Raw genomic sequence first — 25,743 nt, forward strand, 5'->3', positions numbered from 1 at the left:
TGAAATCTCATGATTATAACTCCTTTAGTCACTTGATACTGAAATACATGTAGTTTTTTAAAACATCACAAACTATTAATGTTTTGGCTCCGCCCCTTTTCGATACTCCTAGCTATGTTAGTTACAGCTACGTTAATTATATCGACTTGATTAAGATGCCAAACAGGAAGGAAAATTGATTTTAAACTATAATAAAAGATTACCACACCTTTCTTAACCAAACTTTCTAACCCTAACCCTTTCTAAAATTCGTTATTTTAATAATATTAATAATTAGTCCTTCATTTTACTTTCCTTTCATGAATTTTTCCTTTAAACGTTACCTAAATGTTCCGCAGTTCTGCTTCAGAACATTCCCTTGAATTTCCTTTATATTCTTAATTCTCCTTTTTTTTAAAAAAAAATCAATAAATAAAATAAATAATAAGTAAAAATCAGATTTCTTTGAAAAGTGTCATTCATTTTATTCTTACACAGTTTCTTTCAAATTTTGCTTCATAACTGACTTTAATTTTCCACACGTTTTAAACGAAATGCTTAACTTCTGTGCTTACTAATACTTTTGTTAAATTTCCTTACGATCTTTATTACATGACCTTCACAAACCTCCTTAATTCCAGTTTAAAACGTTCGACGTTACACGCTTCTCCGTAAAACCTGATTTACATCTTAAACTTCTCTTACTTTCAAGTTTCAAATACTTCCTTACTTTTGCAGTTTGACTGTAAGGAACATGTCCTCATTTCATATATTAACATAACTGTTTCTTTAAAACGTGTTGGCATTTCCTTCATAGCTTTCCTGTGCTCAATTTCTCTTCAAATCATGTTTGACTTGCATTAATTGTGTACATTTTCATCAATACTTTTACGTAAATATTTGCTTTACATTCCTCTAAACACGTCCTGACGGATCTATGGTGATGTTATTTATTGTGTTTAGACGTGAGTAGAAATGCTACAGAGAGTTGACGGTAACAGCGATGAGCATTTCCATGAAATGTTTTATATTAGAAGTAGATATTAAATATCGGCAGCGTAACCGGTAATCGTCGTGGCCGTGTAGTTCTCTTCCTGAGCGGCTTCCTGTGAAACGTCCGAAACGTTCCGTCTCTTTCAGTAAGGAGAGAAGACGATCGGACCATGAGCCGTCCTCAGGGGGCGGAGGGCGGGTCTAAAGAGGGTGGGGTTAAACAGAGGGGCGTGGACTATGGCGGTTGGCGGATGAACGTGGCTCAGAGACAAAGGCCCGGTTGCCATGGCGCACAGCGTGGCGGGGGTGAGAGCTGACGTTAGGAAGTTGGAGGTCAGCGTTCTGGAGAGTTCCTTCTGGAGTGTGAGCTTGGTCTGAATTTGGAAAACACACACACGATGATAACTAACACAAATCTGTAGTCCTTTTACACAGTAACTACTAATAATATAACTAATATATTCACGTCTCTGTAAAACATAGTTCCTACTTGAAGAAATATAAATAAATAGTAAAATAACACGGCTCTTATTGACCGTTAGCACCGAGTGAGCCGAGTTGTTGATGTACGGGCTGAAATTTGTTGTAGGTGGTTTCATGGTCGCTCGGTCTCGGTGTCTCCTGCTGCTCATGTGCTGAAAAGACAAACAGATGTGTAGAACGTAATAAAATGTATGAAATGCGTCATTGGAAGTCAATTCTACAGCTTTATAAGTGTTTGAGCTTTAAAATGATCATACACTGATTTTTGGTGTGAAATTGTCATTTTGGTTGAATTTTTTTTTGTAGAATGTGTACAGAATAAATTAATTGCTAAATGTTTTTAGTTAAACTAGAAAGTTCGTTTTTACGTAATTTAATAGCGATTTTTCACCGAGTGGTAATTTTCACAAAACTTGACAGCTAGAGTTTAATTGATAAACGATTTGAATTAAACTGGAAAGCTAGTTTTTACTAAAAGGAAAGTCATTTTTATCTTTATCTTTAAAGATTTCCCGTTCGCTAGCAAGCAAGCTAACGTTACGCTAACCGCGTTGTGTGTAAATACTAAAATTCGAGCTAATGTTCCCAATTTTATGATTTTTTTTTTGTTGTTCATTTCCAAATTCAGTTATTTATAGCTAATGTGTTCATTCTTCGTTCTCTGAGGACAATTTACATTTGCGTGATTTCATTGCTCTTGGGAACAACATACGGAATATGCGGCACGTTGGATTAGTTACTCGCCAGTTGTGCGGTTGTTCTCGAGTTTCTCCAACAGCCGGTTATTCGTTCTCGTTAATAAAGCATTCGGAGGAAAATTCAGATTTTTCAGTTTTGGTTTCTATCTGTGTATTTCTGTAAATACTGTCGTAAGATATGTTTATGGTATCGTGACATCCCTACTAGTTTGTGCGAAATTTCCTAGCACAATTTTAACTGCTACTCTTTAAACGATGATTCGTTTTGAGTAAACTTGAAAGCTAGTTTTTACTCGACGTGATGGTTACTTCTACTTGAATTTTTTTACTAAACAGAAAGATTCATACGCTTGTTTTTATCGGATACATCTTACACACCTTTTCAGTTAAAGTCCGAAGAAAATGTAAAGTTTTTATACATATTGTGGTACAAGATTCCGTTTTGTTTAATGTCAATTAAAACACAAACTTGTTGGAGCTGAGCTTCTGAGTTGACGTCTATATCACACACAGTGCAGTGATGTGATTGGTCGGTGGAGGCGGGGTTGACGGATGGCCGTTTAGGGCGGGGCGTGGCACAGGACGAATACACTTTCCCGCCCCGTTTTCGTGACGACGTACAGCGACCCCCCAGCATCAGTCTGTGCTTAGAACCTACAACCATGACAGCATCAGGATCAGGACAGCATTTTTAGCTAAAAATTTATTTTTATTTTTTTTTTAAATAGTTGCTACATACAGTTACTTTTTTGTGCAAATTTTTTAATATATTTTTACAAGATTCAAATTTCTACAATTTGAAAGCTAGACTTTACTAGATGTGAGAGCTAATTTTGGTTTATAGGCAGTTTTTCCAAATTTGATAGCTAGTATTTAAATAAATAAATAAAAACTAGTTGTTTTTTTACTTGAAAGCCATTTTGTAACAAAATTTGACAGATTTCTATTAAACTCAATGTGTTTTTAATTATTAACTAACTTGGAATCTTGTTTTTACCAAATTTGATAGTTGTTTTTTTCTGATAATCAGGTTTACTACTTAATTTCATAGCTAGTTTTTAATTTGATAACCATTTTTTATTAAGCTGAATTCTAGTTTTTATAAATGTGCTAATTTTAACTGATAACTAGTTCTACTAAATTTGATAGCTAGTTATTAACAAATTTTGATAACTAGTTTTTATAACTAGTTTTTATTAATAACTAGTTTTTATTATACTTTAAAACTAGCATTTTTAAACCAAATTTAATAGCTTGTTTTTACTAGTTTTTATTAGACTTGAAAGCCAAGTTTTACCAAATTTGACAGCTAATTTTGACAGTTTTACTACTTAATGTCCAAGCTAGTTTTTAATTTGATACCTATTTTTTATTAGCTTGAAATCTAGCTTTAACAAAATGTGCTAATTTGAACTAATAACTAGTTTTACTAAATTTGCTAGCTAGTTATTACCAAATTTTGATAAATAGTTTTTATTCTACTTTAAAATTAGTCCTTTTACCAAATTTAATAGCTAATTGTTTTTAATTGACAACTAGTTTTTATTAGTCTTGAAAGCCAATTTTTACCGATTTGACAGCTAATTATACCTTAGCTAGTTTTTAATTGATAACTAGTGCTTATTAAACTTTAAAGCTAATTGGATTTAATTTGATAGCTAGAGTTTAAATGAATAACTTTTTTTTTTTATTAAAACTGAAAACTATTTTTTAACTGATAACAAATTTTCTAAAACTTAAACGCTCATTTTTGCTAAATTTGTTAAGTGTGTGATTAGTCTGTTGAAGTGCTTAGTGGAGAGACTTCAGTACCTTTATAATGGTCCTCAAGCTGCGAGCCCGAGTTGACGGTCACTTTACAAACGGGACACTGGAGACTCTTGCTGCATTTCCTCCTCCTTCTGTATCCCTTTACTACGGACTCAGAGTCCCACGAACACTTCGGGTCGACTGGAGCCACCAGAGCAGGGGATTCTGGGATACGCTTGCTCTCACACAGCCTTTGTGAGGCAGAAGTGTGTGAAATGTGTGTTAGCGTGACTGAGATCCCCTGAACACGTACGTCTTCTGGGTTTGATGCCTGTGATGAACAGATTGATGCTGCAGAGGGAGGGAAAGGAGAGTGAGACAGACGTTCATGATTGGTGTGTTTACTCTCACGCTCATGTGTGCTTAGTTTGTTTACACACACCTGTCCTCTCCGACAGACTGCCGTCCTCCATCTCTCCCTCCATTGGTTTCTTTCTCTCCCTCCACACAGACTTTCCCAGAATCCTTTGCTTGTTCTTCAGCTTGTCTATGGCTTTGAGCTTGCGTGCATGCTTGTGCCCTTTGTAGTGCGCTTCTGCTTGGTTCTGACAACAAACCAGAAGAAAAATAGCGCCCCCCCCCAAATATTAAACAAACAAACAGGTCAAAAACTGATTATAGATTTGCATGAAGCTCAATAAACAAACAAGCAAACATAAATAAATAATACTGAAGTAAACAAATGGCAGAAAGTTTCTTTTTCCAAAAACCTGCACCTAAAGGAGTGTAAATGTTTATGCGTAGCATTACACGAATTCGCTGTATTAATAATGAGGTCAATGGACAGTCCTCACAAGGAGGGTATGAAAATCTTTTGGATTCGTTCTTGTATCAAGTAAAAAGCAAAAGACTAAATGACCATAAAAGAATGGTCATGTTCGCTAACAAACTAGCTAGGATTCCAGATTTCGGCTACGGAAATTCAGTGGAATATAATGGACACAAAGCAAGACTGGGCGCATTTCACGAGGGGGTTGATTTCCAAAGAACATGATGGACGCCATAGAAAGCGGTGAAGAGAGAGAAATCAGCAGCGTGCTCCTAAAACGCACCACCTCGCTCCATCCACTGCCAAAGACATGCAGCTTGATTGCCCCAGTTTATCACCACAGGAGGGACTGAATGCATCGATGAATGCGATGCCTGGGAAGTGTACAGATGCCCTGAGCTGTGGTGAAAAGAGGTCGCTCACTAGGGTAACAGAGGAGTGCTCCGAGTGCAGGACGGATAACCGTTCAGACTGAACTCTTCTCTCTCTTACCGTCATTTTGAGGAGACGACTAGGGACCATCTTCATCATGTTGCCATTAACATGTCTACAAAATATATGCTTATTAAAATATTTTATACAGGTAGCAGTGGGCAGGTGGGGAAATAGTAAGTAGCACACAGCCTTCAGTAGGGTTTTGCTCAGGTATAAGAATCAATTGTGTCTGCTTGGGGTAGACCAAGCGCTGGGTCTTTACAACCAGGTCTGTCAGGCTGAATAGTTTCCTGTCTGTCTGCTCAGACTGCTCTGTTCTTGTCATGCTTCCAGTACTTGGTGGACTGGACGTATATATGTATATATATATGTCGCACTCCACATGTCCATCAGAGGGTAAAACTGAACAGGTGGAAGTGGAATCCTGTGGCATGTTCAACTCCTTTACGTCTGACTAACTGCACCTGCTGTCATTTAATGCGACTTATTTAAGGACTCTGATGTTCAGAGCTCATTTCAGAAGGTAAATGCGTAATGCCTTTCTCGTGTACCTCTGTGTCCTCTGGTACTCGGACAGACCTGATGAAGATTTCGTGCCATTGTATGTTTTTATCACCGCATATGGGGACATTTCGTTTTAATCTAGGTGTCTTTAACCTTCCTCTATTATTGTGCTCACCTCACTCTGACTCTATAACTGACTGAGACAGAGTGAAAGAGTGTGTGTGTGTGTGTGTGTGTGCGTGTGTCCATCTCACTGTTGAGTTGAAGCGCAGGTGACAGATATTGCATGTGATGATTTGTTTCTTCTTTAGCGATTGTGCGATGCTTAAAGTGTCTCTGATAACCGCCTTCCGAACAGGATCCATCTTTACACACACACACACACACACACACACAACGAGAGGAAAAAAGCTTTATAACTGTAGTGCTGAAGCTGCATGCAACACTACTCCTTACTGCAAAGATACAAAATGCTTATTTACACACACACACACACACACACACACACTCACACACACACACACCGCACTGAAGTTGGAGAAGAGGCTGAGGGGTGAAGTGCTGTTTACTCTCAGAGGCAGAAAGTGCTTCAGGTCAATCTGGGGCTGAACAGGAAGTGATGTCAGCAGAGCGCCGCCCTGGGATGGACTTCCTGTACAGACAGGAAACAGAACTATTTAGACATGAGAGAAATTGTGTCTCGATTGATGTGACTTGATCTTCCTTGAGGTGAAATTTTTCCACACGTTAATTTCTTGTTCATCTCTAACCATGTGTGTGTGTGTGCGTGTGTGTGTGTGTGTGTCACTGATGTACCACTCATAAATTCACCTCTATCTCGCCCTCGTCTCTGATTTCTGCATTACTGATCTTTCTTCTCCTTCACATGAGCTGCTCAATATGCAACAGATGGAATGATAGATGAATGGAAAGATATGGATGGATGGATGCATGGATGGATGAAAGCATAGCTGGGTAGATGGATAAAAAGAGACAGATAGATGGAATAATAACGGATGGATGGAAAGAAGAGGTGGATGAATGCTTAATTAAATGGAATGATTGATGGAAAGCAACGAAACTATTTTCTGATGTTGTGTTCTTGAACTAATTATGTAATTGTACTATTGGAGTGATGGATGGAGGGATGAATGAAAGAATAGCTGGGTAGATGGATAAAAAGAGATGAATAGATGGAATAATAACGGATGGATGGATGGTAAGAGACTGATGGATGATGCATAGATGGCTGGATAGATAAATGGGATGGATAGATGGATAGATGGATGGAAAGAAGAGATGGGTGGATGCATAGATGGATAGGATGGATGGAATGATGAATGTGATGGATAGATGGATGGAAAGAAGAGGTGGATCAATGCTTAAATGGAATGATTTGGATGAAATGCGGTGGAACTATTTTCTGACATCATGTTCTTCAATTTATTATGTAATTGTACCACTGGAGTGATGGATGGATGGAGGGACGGACGGAGGGATGGAGAAACGGACGGAGGGAGGGACGGACGGGTCGCCCTATCGTCGAGAGACCGTGAAGGATGTAGACAGCTAGTACTACGGGTCAGATAATACCTCCCTCAGGAACCACCATTACACGTGTAAAATGAACACACAGCATAGACGGATATAAATACGACAAAGCTGCGAGCGAGCCAGCGCCAGGATCCCTTGGAAAATCCGATGCCTGCTTTAGTTTGGATCGTTTCCACGGAATAAATGGGTCTGATGTGGACGCATGCCAGAGCAGCAGTGCTATGCTGAAACAGAGACGCACTACAATGCGGAGTGTGAACAATACGCAGCGACTAAAGCTTTTAAAGACCCGTCGCATATCTATTTTAGCACGCTGAGGCCATTCAGCGCCGTGAACTAAAGTGTGCGGAACATTCCATTTCCTCCATGGCTTACAACACCACGGTGTTCAATGAATACCTTGATATTGTGGCTAAGTCCATTTTGTGTGTGTGTGTGTGTGTGTGTGTGTTAATTTATCTACGCATCTACTTCAAAATGTTTTAATAACTGTGAAGTCATGTAAGGAAATTAAATGTGAAAAAAAAAAAAAAAAAAAACACCCACAAGCAACATTTGAAATATTTGCATATTATGGAAATGATATGCAAATACTCTAATGTGCTGTGTGATGCTCAGTGAGGTCACAGCGGGTCAGAGTTAAATTAGCATAATCAGTCAGGCCATTTTGCGGGGTATTTTTTTATGTGATGCATTCACTGCAGAGAGAGGGGGCTAGAGCCGCTTTTCAACCTCTTCTCTCTCTCTCTCTCTTTCTCTCCATCCATCCATCCATCCCCTGCTGTGTAATCTAAATAGACTCATTCACAGGGAATGTAATTATAACTGCCGTTCTGGGACATTAAGAGAAAAGATCGCCTCTTACACCACAAACCAAAAGTGGGGTTTTTTTGTTTTGGTTTTTTAAACCGGAGCAAAAATAATCCAGCCCAATTCCAGTCTGTCCCATCAGCCTTAATGAAGCATTTAAGGAAGTTTGCTTTGATATTCAGGATTACACCTGCTCCAAAGAGCTTAGTGTAAAAATTTACCACAAACAACTCTGGGGAAAAGTTGCTTTAAAGAATTATGGTTAAATTCTACGCTAAACATTCTGGATTAAATGTACTTCAAAGAATTCTCTGGAAATACTTGCCTCAACGACTAATTGGTAAAATGTGCCTCAAGGAATTCTGGGTAAATTTGCCTTTAAATTGTTGGTGTTAGACATGGCCTACCTTAAAGTGACACTACAACTGAATTAGACTAAAATTAAACTAAATCAAACTCTCAGACTTGGATTTGTCTCATAGATATAGATATTACAGATCTGAAATATAAAGCAGACTGAAAAAAACTCCGAACACAAAGCCAGGATTTCAGGCGTCGCCGTTACCCGTGCTGTTTCTGGCTCCGCCGCTGGTTTTGGCCCTGCTGGCTTGGCGCAGTCGGCGCTGGTGAGTTTTTCCGTTGTAGTGGATCTGAGCCTGAGCGCTGGAGTTCAGCTGAATATTACACACCGCACACAGCGTTAGGGTTCGCTGCTTTCGCCTCCGTTTCACCTCCGACGCCTCGCACTCCGCACCCAGCAGACGACTCGTACCTGAGAATCAAAGGTTAAAGGTCACACATGAGAACATGTTAGTATGCTCACTACATGAATCTGTTCTGAACATCGAACCCACAGATTTGTTCACAATACAACTGTAATGTGATTTTTTTTTTTAAAAACCTATTCCACCCCACACCACCAGAGGTCCCTATCACCAAAATATTAAGCCACATCCAGGTCTACACTTTATTTCCTCTTTTTGGTCCAAAATGATGGACCAGATGCATAGATACCGGATCGGCAAGGCACCAAAACTGTGAAAATGTCAAAGCTCAAATTGAAGTACTTTCCCCCTCCCCTCCCAAACTGCTGCCACAAATGTGGAAGTATACAATTCTTCCTTCCTCTAAAATGTCTTCATTGCTGTAGCATTAACATTATCCTTCACTGGAACTAAGGAGCCCAAACCCTGAAAAACAGCCCCAGACCATTATTCCTCCTCCAAACCTTACAGGTGGCACTATGGTAAATGGTGCACTTATAAGGTGCTTTTATCCAAAGCGCTTTACACGGTGTCTCATTCACCCATTCACACACACACTCACACACCAGTGGTAGCAGATCTGCCATGCAAGGCATTAACTTGCCATCAGGAGCAACTTGAGGTTCAGTGTCTTACCCAAGGACACTTCGGCATGTGGAGTCATGTGGGCCGGGAATCGAATCGCCAACCCTACGATTAGTGTACAACCCGCTCTACCACCTGATCCACAGCCGCCCATACATTCTAGTAGGCAGCATTCTCCTGGTATCCGTCAAAACCAGATTCATCCATCAGACTGTCAAAACATCCCGTTTCCATTGGTCCAGAGTATATTGGTGTCATTGTAAATAGTGATCTTAGGCTTGTGTGCAGTTGCCTGACCATTAAAACCCAATTCATGAAGCCCCTGACATACAGTTCTTCTGCTTCTTATGTTGCTTCAAGAGGCAGTCTGGAACTCTGTAGTGAGTGGTGCAAGGGAGGATAGGTAATTTTCCACACACTACATGCGTCAGCACTCGGCAGCCCTTTTTGTGGCTTTGCATGGACTACTGCTTCATGACTGAGCTGTTGTTGCCCTTAGACTTCTCCATTTCACAGGGGCAGATCTTGCAGCGCAGAAATTTCACAAAAGGTGGCACAACCTACTGCATCCTTCTGTGATGGTGATCCATTCTACTGCCAGTGTTTGTTTATAGAGATTTCATGGCTATGTGCTTGATTTTATGCACTTGTTTGCAATGGGTGTGGCTAACACACCTGAACTCAAAGTGATGATTTTGATTTCCATCGCTTCTACACAAAGCTAACAGCAGACACCTGCTGGTACTCGTTCACTTCTTATTGTGGTCATAACATTCAGCTGTAAATCTGAATATTCCCAAGGTCATTCATAAACCCTTACAGTGTGTGTGTGTGTGTGTGAGTGAAATATGTTGACTGATCTATTCCAGTAGAGTTCAGAATATCCCACTCAGCACAGACGCTCACACCAAACACATGAAAGATGGATGCACATGTGTAAATGCCACAGCTGCTCATTTGCGGCATGTTTACTGCCACCACTTGTGCCATGATGTCATACTAAGACTTCGAGACCAACTTCAGGAGCAGAGGTGCATTCTGGGAAACATTTTCTTTGAAGTGTGGACATACACGTTTGATTTTTTTGGCCAAAGTTTCACGAGGAACCAAATACTGACACTTACGCTCCATTAGACAACTTAAATCTAGCACTTTAAATCTTCGAAAATCCGAAGAACAATTAACCATCGATGGAACCCTTGAGGAACAGTTTTCCCGGGATCGTGTGGATGTCGAACTTAATTCGAGCACACCTTACCATTACGCATGATATACTGTTTGATAACTGATAAAACAGAACCACTTCCTGGTCATGTTCTCAGACTTTTGGACATGATTTCATCCTAAAAAAATACCTGTCAGAGAGTGTGTGTGTCGATAACGAGGTGCTGTGGTCAGATAGAGGCACATAGAGTTCCACTTAAAAGACTTTAAGCCGCCACACACTCTCACTTCTTGTGGAGTGGAGGGCTATATCACTATTTTAGGATGCGACCTTCTACTACTACCAAGAACTAAGGTAGTCGGTGTTGGGTCAGATGTAATTTGGTGACACAGACATAGTGATACTGCTAAGACGTTTTAGTGTTGCTGTTGTTATGTAATACAGGGGTGCATATTATTTTGGTAGTATTTGGTATCTTTGTATGCAGTCATGGACGTTCACCGATCAGCCATAAAATTAAAACCACCTGCATAATATTGTGTAGGTCCCCCTTGTGCCTCTAAAACAGCTCTGACTCGTTGAGGCATGGACTCCATAAGACCTCTGAAGGTGTGCTGTGGTTTCTGGCACCAAGACGTTAGCAGCAGATCTTTTAAGTCCTGTAAGATGCGAGGTGGGACCTCCATGGATCGGACTTGTTTGTCTAGCACATCCCACAGACGCTCGATTGGATTGAGAGCTGGGGAATTTGGAGGCCGAGTCAACACCTTGTCTTTGTTATGTTCCTCATACCGTTCCTGAACAATTTTTGTAGTGTGGGTGGGCGCATTATCCTGCTGAAAGAGGCCATTGCTATTAGGGAATACTGCTGCCATGAAGGGGTGTACTTGTTCTGCACCTACACCTGCACCACGTGTCAAAGTAACATCCAGTTTGCCTCTTCATATAGTGCATCCTGGTGATATCTCTTCCTCAGGTAAGCGATGCACAGGCAGCTGGCCATCCACATGATGTAAAAGAAAACATGATTCATCAGACCAGGCCATCTTTGCACATTGCTCCAGGGTCCAGTTCTGACGCTCACATACCCATTGTCGGCGCTTTCGGTGGTGGACAGGGGTCAGTATTGGCACTCTGCAGCTACGCAGCAAGCTGTGATGCACTATTTTCTGACACCTTTCTATCACAGCCAGCATGAATTTATACAGTAATTTGTGCTACAGGAGCTCTTCTGTGGGATCGGACCAGACGGGCTAGCCTTCGCTTCTCCACACACATCAGTGAGCCTTTGGCACCCATGACCATGTCTTCGGTTTACCGGTTGTCCTTCCTTGGACCACTTTTGGTACCTATACCAGGTACACCCCACAAGACCTGCCATTTTGGAGATGCTCTGACCCAGTCGTCTAGCCATCCCAATCTGGCCCTTGTCAAAGTCGCTCAGATCCTTACGCTCACCCATTTTTCCTGCTTCCAACACATCAACTATAAGAACTGACTGTTCCCTTGCTGCCCAATACATCCCACCCCTCGACAGGTGCCATTGTAACAATATAATCGATGTTATTCACTTCACCTGTCAATGGTTTTAATGTTATGGCTGACCGGTGTAGCTACGGCACCATTTATCAAATACTATTCATTGTTTCCACACACGCAGACCATACTAAACAATGTGACAAAAGTGACACCATCTCTAATGAATACTATTTAGCAAGCAGCGTTATTTAGCTAGATAAGCTAGAAAACATTTTAGTAGCACGAAGGACAGTTAGCTGTGCCCTAATCCACCATACTATCATACAACTGAGCTATCATTAGGCACTTCTCAGGAACTCAGGAGCTTTTATGACATTTCTAACCAGAGTGTGTGAGCAGGGTTTTGCTGCAGCCACACTGGCTCGAGGAAAAGAAGGGGATGAGACATGTTGCCCCATGTAACACGTCTCATGTACACAATGAGTCATTACAACAAGGAGACATTGCAGAACCTGGGTAGAAGTTGTTCAGGAGAGTTCCAGAACTGTTTCCTGAACTTCAGTGGAAACACACCTGTAGATGTGTTAGAAGCAACCATGGAGAGACCGTAACGCACACCCACTATTTATACTAAATCTGTTTTCATTGGCCTGTATCACATCGTGTGTGTGTAGCAGTGTGTTCTCTAAAGCTAGTAACTTTGACTGACTGAGAACAGCAAACTAACAACTGTGTCTGTGTGTGTCCTTGAAAGACTAAGCAGCTGTAAACGCCAAATGACAAGGCATCTGCTACCATCACCTCATCACTCACTCTAAACTATGGTCCTGCCTGTGCGTGTGTGCGTGTGCATGTGTGTGTGTGTGTGTAAGAATTCTGTGAACAGTGTTCAGGGAACTGCTCCAGAGCATCACTCTGTAAAAATAGTGTGTATTTTTCCATACACCTGTTTGAGTGCGTATATAATTACACCCTATATAATTATATATACATTTATTATATACATAATGGCTGTGTCCCAAAGCGCAACAAAATAGATCGATATCTACAGTAACCAATCCTGTCTTCCTATTTAGCATGGTAGTACGGAGGCTTGGTGGTTTGGGACACAGCCAGTCATCGAAACTGCAAAAGCTCTCTTTGAGCTGCTAAGCGCTGAGCTAGCTAAACACTACTTGTTGAATAGCATACACTACAGGTGGGGCATATAATAATAAGAATAAGAATAAGAAGAAGAAGAAGAAGCCTTTACTTGTCACATATACTTTATGGCACAGTGAAATTTTTTCTTCGCATATCCCGGCTTGTTAGGAAGTTGGAGTCAGCCATGATACAGCGCCCCTGGAGCTGCTTGAACAGCTGACCTTCTGATCAGTAACTCTGAGCCTTAACCGTTGAGCCAGAACTTTGATTTGGACAGAGTCCAAGCCTGTGTGTTTGAGGAGTTTGAGAGTGGTCGTCTAAATAAAGATACCGTAGTAGTGACTCTGTGGTGCTATTTAAACAATCCGGCTCTGGTTTACTAAGAAACCAAATACTGAGTACTAATTTGCACGTTGTGGGTGGCTGGGGAAATGACGTAAAAGTAAGAGTTTAGTTCGAATTATTCTTCTTCACTACTGCGAGGTTTGAACTCAAAGTGTGAAACTGAACCTCAAGAATAAAGGCAACTAAAAAGCAGAGATGCATAAAAATTGTTTGGCCATGAGTTGACATCTGACAGCAAAGGTTTGGCAGTGTGAGAAGTTTTTTTTTTATTAAAATCTCAAAGTGTGAGCGCTGCTACGGTGCTAGTCCACCCAAAATCCACACTCAGGAGGATGGCAAACTCACGGGACGGCTACAAATATTTTAACGCGATGGTGAAACAAATTAAATGGACAGTAAATGAAACATCCTTATTACCTCAAATTCACGTTGAAAAAAAAAAAGCCTGTATTCTGCAAGAGCTGATTTCCGGATCACGCTGATTGATGACGTGAGCAGAACGTAGTAAAATTCTTTCAACGCAGGTCTATCGTTAGAGGATCTTCATCACTTATAATACAGAAATGTCGACCTTCTGAAAAGTATGTTCATTTATGCACTCGTTCCTCGGTCGGGGCTTTAATCCTTTTGCAGGAATGACTGCATCAGTGCGGGGTGGCATGGAGGCGATCAGCCTGTGGCACTGCTGAGGTGTTCTGGAAGCCCAGGTTGCTTTGACAGCAGCCTTCAGATCATCTGTATTGTTGTGTCTGGTGTCTCTTGTAGATTCTCTATGGGGTTCGGGTCAGGCGAGTCGGCTGGACAATCAAGCACAGTAACACCACGGTCAGTAAACCAGTTACTAGAAGTTTTGTCATCGTGGGCAGGTGCAGAGTCCTACTGGAAAAGGAAATCAGCATCTCCATGAAGCTCGTCAGCAGATGGAAGCACGAAGTTCTCTAAAATCTCCTGTTAGACGCTCAGTCTAGGTGTCGAGGTATACTACTACAAGACAAGCAGATTGATTTTCTTCAAGACCATCAACCCCTGTATTATTTTAGAGTATGCTTTTTTTTTTTACTCTGTTCTTCTCCCTTTCCCTACGTCCTGCCATATCTTCTTTTTCAATATATTCGTTCCAATACGTCCCTCCATGACTCTCTGCATCTTTTCTCCACTGGCTGTTTTACTCACCATATTTGTCATCCGTCTGCTCCTGTGTTTAATCTCCTTCTTCTGTACTCAGAAATAAACAGCTACATAATGGCCATATATTAGCTGATAATGACTGCTGGATGTAGATTTGATGACTCATCATTTACGTCAATGTGCTTCAGTTCATTGTTACCTGCTTCTCTCCAAACAGCAACGTTCGGGTATTATTCTCATATAATCAGTGTTCGGATTTTGTTATCTATTGGACACCCTTGAAACCACAAACTTTGGTCTGAAAGGTTCAACTGAGCCCCAAGACAACGACAAAGGAATTGGTGGAGTTGGAGGCATCAAAGTATATACATCTACCATTAAGAAAGTACTACATTGACTGAAAGAAAGAAACTCCTATTCTAAGACCAGCATAAAAAAAAAAGCCAGACTGAAGAGTGCAGGTGATGATCCTTTTTGGATGAGTGTTCTCTGGTCAGATGAAAAGAAAATTGATCTGTTTGTCCATAATGATCAGCACTATGTATGGAGGAGAAACGTTCGGGCTTTTAATCCAAAGAACACCATCCCAACTGTGAAGTCACGTTGTGACACCTCAAAGCCATAGGAGATACGATTGATAATTAGCGATAGATAGGGCGCACAATAGAACGATGGCATGTACCAGCCTGTGTCTTTGCGATGATTTCTAAATTAAATTAAAGTAAGTACCCTAACTGGCTTAACACAGGAAATGGATGGATTTGAAGTTTGAATGACTAACCTAGGTGTATGTAAACCTTTGGCCTCAACTGTAGTTAAATTATTGGGACACGTTAGAACGTTGTCCTGTCGAAATATAATTTATGTTATGGGAATACATTTCTGCTGAGTAAATAATTGAAATTCTATACAATGTGTCCATAAAATCATGCAGAATAAATATCCACAATGTGTCCATAAAATCATGCAGATTAAAAAAATCAGGAGCACAGCGAGTACAGATTGACTGAAACTGACTGCTGAATATTGGACAAACAACGCCTGGTCTTTTCACAAGCTTCAACCATCAAGTCTGGGTGATTCTGTGTCCACTGTAGCCTCATATTCCTGTTCTGACAGAAGTGGAGCCCCCGTGATCTGATTTTGTAGTCCAAAAGGTTAGACACGACCATGAGGTTGTAAGGAGTGACCATTCGGATGTATGCTTCCTGACAGCTCAAACCAGTCTGGCGATTCTCCTCAGACCTCTCTCATCAACAAGGCGTTTCCACATGCAGAACTGCTGCTCACGGGATGTTTTTAGTTTTTTTGCACCACTCTATGTAAACTCTAGATACTCAGAGGTTTTATTTTTTGTTTTGTTTTTTACCCATTCTGTTGTTTCACGTGAACATTAACTGAAGCTCTTGGCCTGTATGTGCACTGTTGACATCCATCTTCATACACAGAGGCTCTGACTTACTAAGCTCACAAATAAGTGCTAATTTCGCAATGGGATGAGTTGCATGTGCATTTAAATGGATCCTGGAAAAGGAAAACCGAAACTAACCTCGTGCACGTCCAGTGGGATACGTCGAAAACGGTTTAAAGACCAAAGTTTTGAGCATGCAGGGAACGTATAATAAAAATTTTTATACTTTACCAAGTCATTACTTTAAGAAACTTTTCAATCATTTTGAGATACTAAAGCATAACGTTAATAAACTTTCTCTTTAGTAAAACCACAGCTGTTGAATTTTGAATTATTATTTTTTTAAATAGGTCATATGGTAAGGATTCATTTTCGATATCAGCATTTATTTCACATGTTTATATTAATGTGCTCGTTCTAATATGTTATCGCTTCTACAGTAGAGTTAATGGAAGGAGTCACCAGTGTCAGTGCTTTCTAACAGTCTAAACCGGCAATTTTATATCCCCCCACCCCCCCAACAAAGTCTTTGGGTGTTTCTTTATGTGTGGTATGATTGGGATGGGGATTGTGTAATGAGCCAGAACAGTTTGTTTATAAAATCCGAGGATATAGATCTGGGGCCACGAAATCATTCATATACATATATAAAACCTAGCCACTGGAAATCCGGGAGCAACTGACGAGTTACATAATTATCGTATTGTTGTTACTGGATAAAACAGCTCTGAATTGTTTCAATTCATATTCGTCTCCAGATTTTTATTGCCTCGCTAAATATGACGTCAAAATTTCAAAACTTCATGAAACGACTACGCTGAAAGCCATCTGTAACCATGGTAACACATCTTAACCTTCTAACATGTCTACATTTATCCACTCATCTCTCTCTGTTTCTTCTCTCTCTCTCGCCATGAGCTTTCTCAGAAGCGGATTTGCATGTAATTGGCTGTAATCCTGTGCGTGACAGCTGTAATTGTTTTGAACAGTGCTTTGAGGGGGAGGATTGATATGTGTGTGTGTGTGTCTGCGAGACAGCGAGAGAGTAACTGCTGTAATGTGTTTCATGCCTGATAGGCAAAGAAAATACATAGAGAATTAGGGAGAATCTAATAGCCAAAAATGTATAGAACTAGGGTTTTTTTTTTTTTTAACTAAACAGACCTAAATGTGTATAGACATAAAGATTCTAGACAGTTGGTTAGACTGAAATAGTGGTACATAAACAGACACAGTATATGGATATTAGATAGTCGACTAGGCAGGTACATTTGGTAGTTGGATATGTAAGGAATAAAGCACTTGCGGCTTGCTGTTATAGGAAAATAAGCTGTGATGGGGGGTGTGATGTGACCCGACATGAAGCAGTTATTGATACCTCATCTAATTTAGCCATTTTCCTATAACGGTACGTCCCAAAATGTTTACTCCTATTAAACCACTGCAATTCACCAAAAAAAAACTTAAATTAAGAACAACAAGCTTTTTTGTTCAACAAACAACAAGTGCATTTGCAAAAGTGATTTGCATTGTAGCCGGAACTTCTGTCCAAGCTGTCATAAAACATTCATCAACACACTCTGACAACCAGATTCAAGAATTCAACAATGCTGTGGTCCGACATCTAGACCAGCGGATGGACAGATTTATGGGTAGCTAGACTGAAACTCAAGGTGGCCACTAACTGCGTCATCTTTCTCAACCTGGAGGCACGAAAACTTTGCTTATTAGTGGAATAGAGGGGGTTAACCATACTTCATCTTATGTGGTTTGTGCTTGTATAATATTATCCAGAGCTATATTATCCGTGAAAACCAAATTGGAAGCTGTGGCTAAAAAAAGTAAGCAATCAGAGATTGTGTATTTCTGTGTTTATGGCAACAGAATGCATCTGTTAGAGGCCTTCGTTCAACAACAGCAGGTCATTCAAGAGCTGGCAGCCTGTCTTAAAACACACATGGAGGACAACACTGTGCAGGAGGACATGCAAGAACTGTGGTGGGTGGGCAATGCAAGCATGTTACCAATATAACAGTATAGATAATAACATTAAAACCTACTTGGACCCAGGCCATTTGGCTCAGAGGGTAGCTATGGATCTTTCTTGCTCCAGCAGAACACCAACAACTAAGATGAACAACTGTTCTGTCATCAGGTGTTAATGGAAGGTAGAGATTTACACCTACCTATGCAAAATGCAGCTAAGAGGTCAACTGTAACTGCGTGCCCTCCTCCGACTTTGTGGGTATCCGAAAATAATATTGAGCAACCAGGGTGCCCACTTTGTATCCAAGCTGTAAACATCTACCCCTCTCAGATAGAAAGACTGGTTTGAAACTGTAGCCAAACTCTTAAAGGGTAGGTGCCAGGGATACTCGAGACTGTGAGGGACGTTCCTTAAGCTTAGTGTTTCTCTCCATACGAGTAATTTGTCCACAGGCCTTGTGGATGGTTAGATTTATCCAAAGAAGCCTGGGAGCAACTGTCCTCCTACTGCCTCCTTCTACTAGACTAAGTGCAGAGAATGCAAGCCCAACCCTGGATTTTACCAAAAGCTTTTGTAATAAGATAGCAAAAAAAAAAGTGCTGCCAGATTAGATTATGTAGTTCCCTGAAGAAGCTTGACCCACTGCTCATAAACCCACACTTTCAACAGCCATCAAATCTCCAACAAGATTCAAGAGACAGGGCTAGAAGTTGTCCTTTCCCAACAGGTGGTGCTCACCCACAGAGAAACATTGTTTGGGCAGTGGAGTTGGAGGAAGTTGCTTTAACATGGGCAGGAGTACAACTGAGATGTTCACCATGTTGCCCTTCATGTTGATCAGAAACTACGCTTCAACATAAGGCAGAAGCAAAGGACACAATCCTCTGAGTCACCAGTTGGTTCCTTTCCCTTTAAGACTTCACGTTCAAAACAGCTGGCATTTCTCTTCTATATCTGTATGCCTTGGGGTAAAGTGTGTCCTGGCACACATTAACTGTAATGCTGGGTCTTTCTTACTGGTACCACCAACCTAGAGGACTGGTTCAGCACCATGGCCAGTGACTCAGTCAGCACATCGCACAGAACTACAACCACAACAATTGTGCTTTACTCATTCATGGTGGAAGGGCATTAATTGCACCAAGGCTCCCCTGACTGGAAGTGTTAAGGAAGAGGTACAAAAACACTGCTTCTTGCATTACAGAATCTAGACAGTTGATAGATATATGGGTAGTTAGATGGTTGGACTGATGGAGGTATGATTAGCTACACAGTTGTTTGGACAGAAAAACAATAAGATGAAGGATCGACAGCTGGAGAGAATGCTGTGTAGTTTGTGTGTAAAAAGTTGAATAGAGAACGTGACGAAGTAAAGCGTCATGGTGGGCCGCTGCAGCACTACTGAAGACTGAAAGCTACTGAAAACTGACTGAACCATTCATGTTGTTCAAAAGGGGTGTTTGGTAATTGCAAATACCAGGCTAAAGGAAACAGTAACTTAATATGGCATACTGTTGATTGTATTTAGATTTTTAATATTATCTGTTATTTTATTAATGAGACATAATGAACAGGTGAAGTTGATCGAGGTATATTGTAAGTAATAGAGGTACTTTGACATTAATACTTACCTCTTGATGGTTGGTTCCAAAAGGGGGAGGAGTCATGGGCCTTTAAAAGGAGTCCAAATTCATTGTTAAAGAGAAGTCTTACAAACGAGTATGTGGTGGATACGTGTATATATATATATATATATATATATATATATATATATATATATATATAATGTATGTATGTATGTGTGTATATATGTGTATATATATATATATATATATATATATATATATATATATACACACACACACACACACACACACACACATATATATATATATATATATACACACACACACACACACACACGCACACACACATATATATATATATATATATATATATACACACACACACACACATATATATATATATATACAGTGAGGGAAAAAAGTATTTGATCCCCTGCTGATTTTGTACGTTTGCCCACTGACAAAGAAATGATCATTCTATAATTTTAATGGTAGATTTATTTGGACAGTGAGAGACAGAATAACAACAAGAAAATCCAGAAAAACGCATGTCAAAAATGTTATAAATTGATTTGCATTTTAATGAGGGAAATAAGTATTTGACCCCCTCTCAATCAGAAAGATTTCTGGCTCCCAGGTCTCTTTTATACAGGTAACGAGCTGAGATTAGGAGCACACTCTTAAAGGGAGTGCTCCTAATCTCAGCTTGTTACCTGTATAAAAGACACCTGTCCACAGAAGCAATCAATCAATCAGATTCCAAACTCTCCACTATGGCCAAGACCAATGAGCTCTCCAAGGATGTCAGGGACAAGATTGTAGACCTACACAAGTCTGGAATGGGCTACAAGACCATTGCCAAGCAGCTTGCTGAGAAGGTGACAACAGTTGGTGCGATTATTCGCAAATGGAAGAAACACAAAAGAACTGTCAATCTCCCTCGGCCTAAGGTTCCATGCAAGATCTCACCTCGTGGAGTTGCAATGATCATGAGAACAGTGAGGAATCAGCCCAGAACTACACGGGAGGATCTTGTCAATGATCTCAAGGCAGCTGGGACCATAGTCACCAAGAAAACAATTGGTAACACACTACGCCGTGAAGGACTGAAATCCTGCAGCGCCCGCAAGGTCCCCCTGCTCAAGAAAGCACATATACATGCCCGTCTGAAGTTTGCCAATGAACATCTGAATGATTCAGAGGACAACTGGGTGAAAGTGTTGGGGTCAGATGAGACCAAAATGGAGCTCTTTGGCATCAACTCAACTTGCCGTGTTTGGAAGAGGAGGAATGCTGCCTATGACCCCAAGAACACCATCCCCACCGTCAAACATGGAGGTGATTTGGGGGTGTTTTTCTGCTAAGGGGACAGGACAACTTCACCGCATCAAAGGGACGATGGACGGGGCCATGTACCGTCAAATCTTGGGTGAGAACCTCCTTCCCTCAGCCAGGGCATTGAAAATGGGTCGTGGATGGGTATTCCAGCATGACAATGACCCAAAACACACGGCCAAGGCAACAAAGGAGTGGCTCAAGAAGAAGCACATTAAGGTCCTGGAGTGGCCTAGCCAGTCTCCAGACCTTAATCCCATAGAAAATCTGTGGAGGGAGCTGAAGGTTCGAGTTGCCAAACGTCAGCCTCGAAACCTTAATGACTTGGAGAAGATCTGCAAAGAGGAGTGGGACAAAATCCCTCCTGAGATGTGTGCAAACCTGGTGGCCAACTACAAGAAACGTCTGACCTCTGTGATTGCCAACAAGGGTTTTGCCACCAAGTGCTAAGTCATGTTTTGCAGAGGGGTCAAATACATATTTCCCTCATTAAAATGCAAATCAATTTATAACATTTTTGACATGCGTTTTTCTGGATTTTTTTGTTGTTATTCTGTCTCTCACTGTTCAAATAAATCTACCATTAAAATTATAGAATGATCATGTCTTTGTCAGTGGGCAAACGTACAAAATCAGCAGGGGATCAAATACTTTTTTCCCTCACTGTATATATGTATATATATATATATATGTGTGTGTGTGTGTGTGTGTGTGTATATATATACACACACACACACACATATATATATATATATATATATATATATATATATATACACACACATATATATATATATATATGTGTGTGTGTGTATATATATATATATATGTGTATGTGTGTGTATATATATATATATATATATATATATATATATATATATATATATATATATATGTGTGTGTGTGTGTGTGTGTGTGTATATATATATATATATATATATATATATATATATATATATATATATATATACACACACACACACACACATACATGTATATATATATATATATATATATATATATATACACACACACACACATACATGTATATATATATATATATATATATATATATTGTAATTGTTGGTATTTTGTTATTTCGTGTATTATTCTTTTTGTGCACTTCAACCTTTTTCTCGTGAACCCTTTCAAATTTTCTATATTTCTGCATAAGATGTGTGTCTGCCTATAACATTAGTTAGTTTTGGTCCCTTAAATAGGAGGATAACATATACAAAGTGGTGTATTTCCTACACAGCTCACCCAATTTGGATGTAAATGCTCTTAAATTAAAGCTGAAAGTATCTCGCATAATTCATAAATAATATTTAGTGACCAGTCCTCAGGAATTTTATGTGGTCTAATCTGGCACCCTTTGAAAAACGTTTGGACACCCCTGATTTAGGTAGACCACTGGACAGTGAGATATTATTATGGTTAGCTAGACAGTTAGGTGGTGTTAAAGAGTAATAAGACATGTAAACAAACAGATGAAGAACTGATGTTTCCAGTCTTGATGCTCCATAAATGAAATGTTAGTCCAGACAAAGTTTTATTCGTTTCAAGATGCAACTGCGTGTCTAGGCTACGTGTGTGTGTGTGTACGTGTGTTCATTTTCTACAAAAGTGTAATGTGAGCTCACCTTGCCAGTGGTAACTTCCTCTCCTCTAAAATTGTACTTCAAATTAGGCTGCATATGTGTGTGTGTGTGTGTGTGTGAGTGAAAGGCCAAGAGAACCAAACGAGGGCTAATTGTTGAGGGAGGGAGGAAGTGAGGGATGAACGTTTAATGAGCTTTGGGACAGAGCTTGGCAGATACTGTCTTCACCTTTCTTCACTTGGGTCGTTCCCTACAGAGCTGAGACACTAACACATATTTGGAAGTGAACCAAGTAAAATCAGTATTAATATAAAACATTTCCATCACTGTTGTTGCTAGTGTACAGCTTTTTAACCCAAAACCGGATAATCATAACAGACACTATGGGTTCCATCTCAAAGGAAGCTTAAAAGACACACCACAGGAAAACTATAGGCATTCACATTATTTCACTGAAGTACCTCTAGGTGGTGCTAGTGTAAAACCAATAATTTTTTTGTATTGATAAACTTAATAAACAGTAATAAAACACAACAACGATGCGGTTATAGGAAAATAATCAAGGACAGGGTGGTGTGATGTGGGCCAGTGCAAAGATGAGTTAGTGCTACCACCTCAAAATGGATTACCGTCCTATAACAAAAACATCCTATAGCAGCACATCGCCAAGGTACACAATTTTTAACTCATTAAAGAATGACATGTCATACTTTATCCGTTTATAGTTACACGTAATGTTGCGAAGTGTGCACAAAACAAGTTATCGCTTACATTACGGCAGATGTAAACGACTGTTCTCTCACCAGCCTCTCTTTTTTTTCTCTCTCTCGTGATATCAGTAAGACAAAAAACAACTTGACTGTTACTAAGTGCAAACACTGGAGACTCCTTCCATAAATGTGTAATACATGTCTCCTTATAGAAAACTTCACTATATCAACACTGTATGCTTTTCTTTGTGAAATGTGTATTAGGTAACATTACTTGTGTTTTCCCACCAAGATTTGGACTTTAAGGTGTAGGGTTCAACATCTGCATGATTCCCGCCCATGTTCACAAAGCTCCGCCCTCAGAGTCTACGGTTGCCTATACCAGTATAGAGTCTTTAAAATCTATTGTAGCATTTGTTTGCTGGATTTGATTTGATCGACAATTTTGTTGTCTAAATAATTATTTAGGCTTCAAAATAGTCAAATACACGCAAGTTTGCAAGCTAGCTAAATTGCAATGGCAAAATGTGCGTATGTGCCATTGCTACGTGTCCATAAACGATTTAACGGTAACGCTAGTCAAAAGATGAGCATCGTACGATATTTGAAGAGGAAGACGAGAGAGGACGACGAACATCAGGTCAAAGGAGTAGAAAAGACGGAGGAGGACGAGCTTGTAAGTTTTACGGATAGCTACTGGTTATCCAGCTAGTTCACGTCACACCGTGTTGGATGTTTGGGACACGGGCGCCATCGCGTTTCAGCGTCCCTTCCAGGTTCAAACTCGCTCCTACGCCTAGTTGGACAGCCTCACATTACAGTAAACATGTCTCGGCTGTCTGTGGACATTACAGACATTTTAATAAAGTAATTAATTGTATGAGGAAATGGTATAATTAAAGTTATTTACCAGCATAAAGTAAATTCAGAAAAGTCAGTTATAATGATAATGTCCTCTTTCCTCATGTAACATTTACACACTGAGGTAAATTCTGAGGCAAACTTTAACACTATCAATTAACAATAATAATTTTTTAATGTACATGATATTAATTGAATATTAACCAGTAATGAGGTTATATTTACAATAATAAGTAAGTCCATATTTCTATTCATAAAAAAATCCTTTAAGAATATAATCCTGTCAGTTTTATGCTTTAGTTAGCATGTTGCTAGTCCATTTAAGGAAAATACAACTACACAATGTTGCATTTTAAAATAATAATAATAATAATAATAATAATAATAATAGTCACACGCTAAAACTATAATTAAACTGTCTTCATTTGCGTAAAATAAATTTGCATATTCAATATTTAACCAAATGAACTTCTTTAAAGACAGAGGCTCAGTTCTAAATGGAGCCCCCAGTGGACACAAAGTGCACTACGTAGGCGGTAGAACTCCGCTGCTTCCAATTCCAGGAAGTGCGCGAGTGTAGGGAGCGCAGAGCCGTTTGATATTCAGCCCTCAGTTTAGTCAGAAACCCGAAAACTAACCCAAAGCGTCCGTTAGAAATCTCTGACTGACTGAAGTGTGGAATTTATTCTCTTACCGGTTTGGCGCGAGCAGTCCGTTTTCTCTTCCGGACAGGACATTTAGAATATTTAATCGCGTGTGTGTCGCGGTTAGCGAAAAGTCCGTCCTGTCCCAGCCTGTGATCCTGTGGAAATGAGCTCGCGCGCTCTCTGGGATTCCCACCTGAAGCGAGGGCTGACGGTCACGTGACCGACCTCGGCGTCCACTGAATTCCCGTAATGGTGTTGAGCATCTCCAAGGCTTATGAGATGCTGAGAGAACCTTTTGTTCGATGTTATTCTCTCTCATGTCATGATAATTCTCTCGTTATTAAAGTTATAAACTTAGCTTGTCCTGACAAGTGACAAACAAACAACAACTGCAAATGCACTCAATGAACCCAGTCCAACAACTCAATTATCAATAAAGCAGCCATTTATTTATACGCTCGCTGGCTGACTACCATACGCTAATGTTCAGTTTGGCTTGAATAACAATTACGCATAGCGTTGAGGGAAGCTGCTTTGTGAGTGTAACTTCTGAAGCTCATCATTTAAAAATAGCTAAGCTTCAGCCAAGCTACGCTTATGAGAAAGTGGCTAGCTAGCTGAGGCGCACACGTATGTGCATTCTGCGGTAATTAGTAGTATGTTTGCAGACGGATACATTTCGATGAGTTTAATTCAAAAATAACGTTGAACTGGCAAGAAGAAAAGTTCAAATGTGGCGTAGCGTTTTTGTGAAAATGTCGGTGAAAAAAGTTGCTCATTAGCCTACTGGGAAAGCTACATTATTATTCAAAATCGCTCAGTTGCTAAAATATGTAGTTACACTAGTAGCATCAGGACTTACAGATTACTGATGTTAATGTTAAATATAGTTGCAAGCAGTGATTAAAGGGGCCAAGCATAAAGCACAGCAAGCGCAATGCGGAGCCTGAAGAACTTTTGAA

General features: G+C 40.0%; 1 protein-coding gene across 5 annotated transcripts; it reads right to left on the reverse strand.

The window, feature by feature from the left end:
- Window positions 1-485: 485 nt before the first annotated feature.
- Window positions 486-25,086, reverse strand: LOC128617418 (zinc finger protein 385D). Of its 5 annotated transcripts, XM_053640531.1 has the most exons (9): window positions 24,829-25,086; window positions 8,600-8,806; window positions 6,195-6,322; window positions 5,925-6,035; window positions 4,345-4,507; window positions 3,966-4,253; window positions 2,623-2,807; window positions 1,509-1,607; window positions 486-1,346 (listed from the first exon to the last, which is right to left on the reverse strand). In XM_053640531.1, the coding sequence occupies exons 1-9, from the start codon at window positions 24,869-24,871 to the stop codon at window positions 1,116-1,118; spliced, it is 1,455 nt and encodes a 484-aa protein (XP_053496506.1). In that variant the 5' UTR covers window positions 24,872-25,086; the 3' UTR covers window positions 486-1,115. The 5 variants fall into 5 exon arrangements, with proteins under 5 accessions (XP_053496506.1, XP_053496505.1, XP_053496504.1 ...); XM_053640530.1 differs by having other exon boundaries at window positions 486-1,607; window positions 6,240-6,322; XM_053640529.1 differs by having other exon boundaries at window positions 486-1,607.
- Between the last annotated feature and the right edge of the window lie 657 nt (window positions 25,087-25,743).

This window comes from Ictalurus furcatus, chromosome 13 (assembly GCF_023375685.1).
Source record: "Ictalurus furcatus strain D&B chromosome 13, Billie_1.0, whole genome shotgun sequence".
Lineage (NCBI taxonomy): Eukaryota > Metazoa > Chordata > Actinopteri > Siluriformes > Ictaluridae > Ictalurus > Ictalurus furcatus.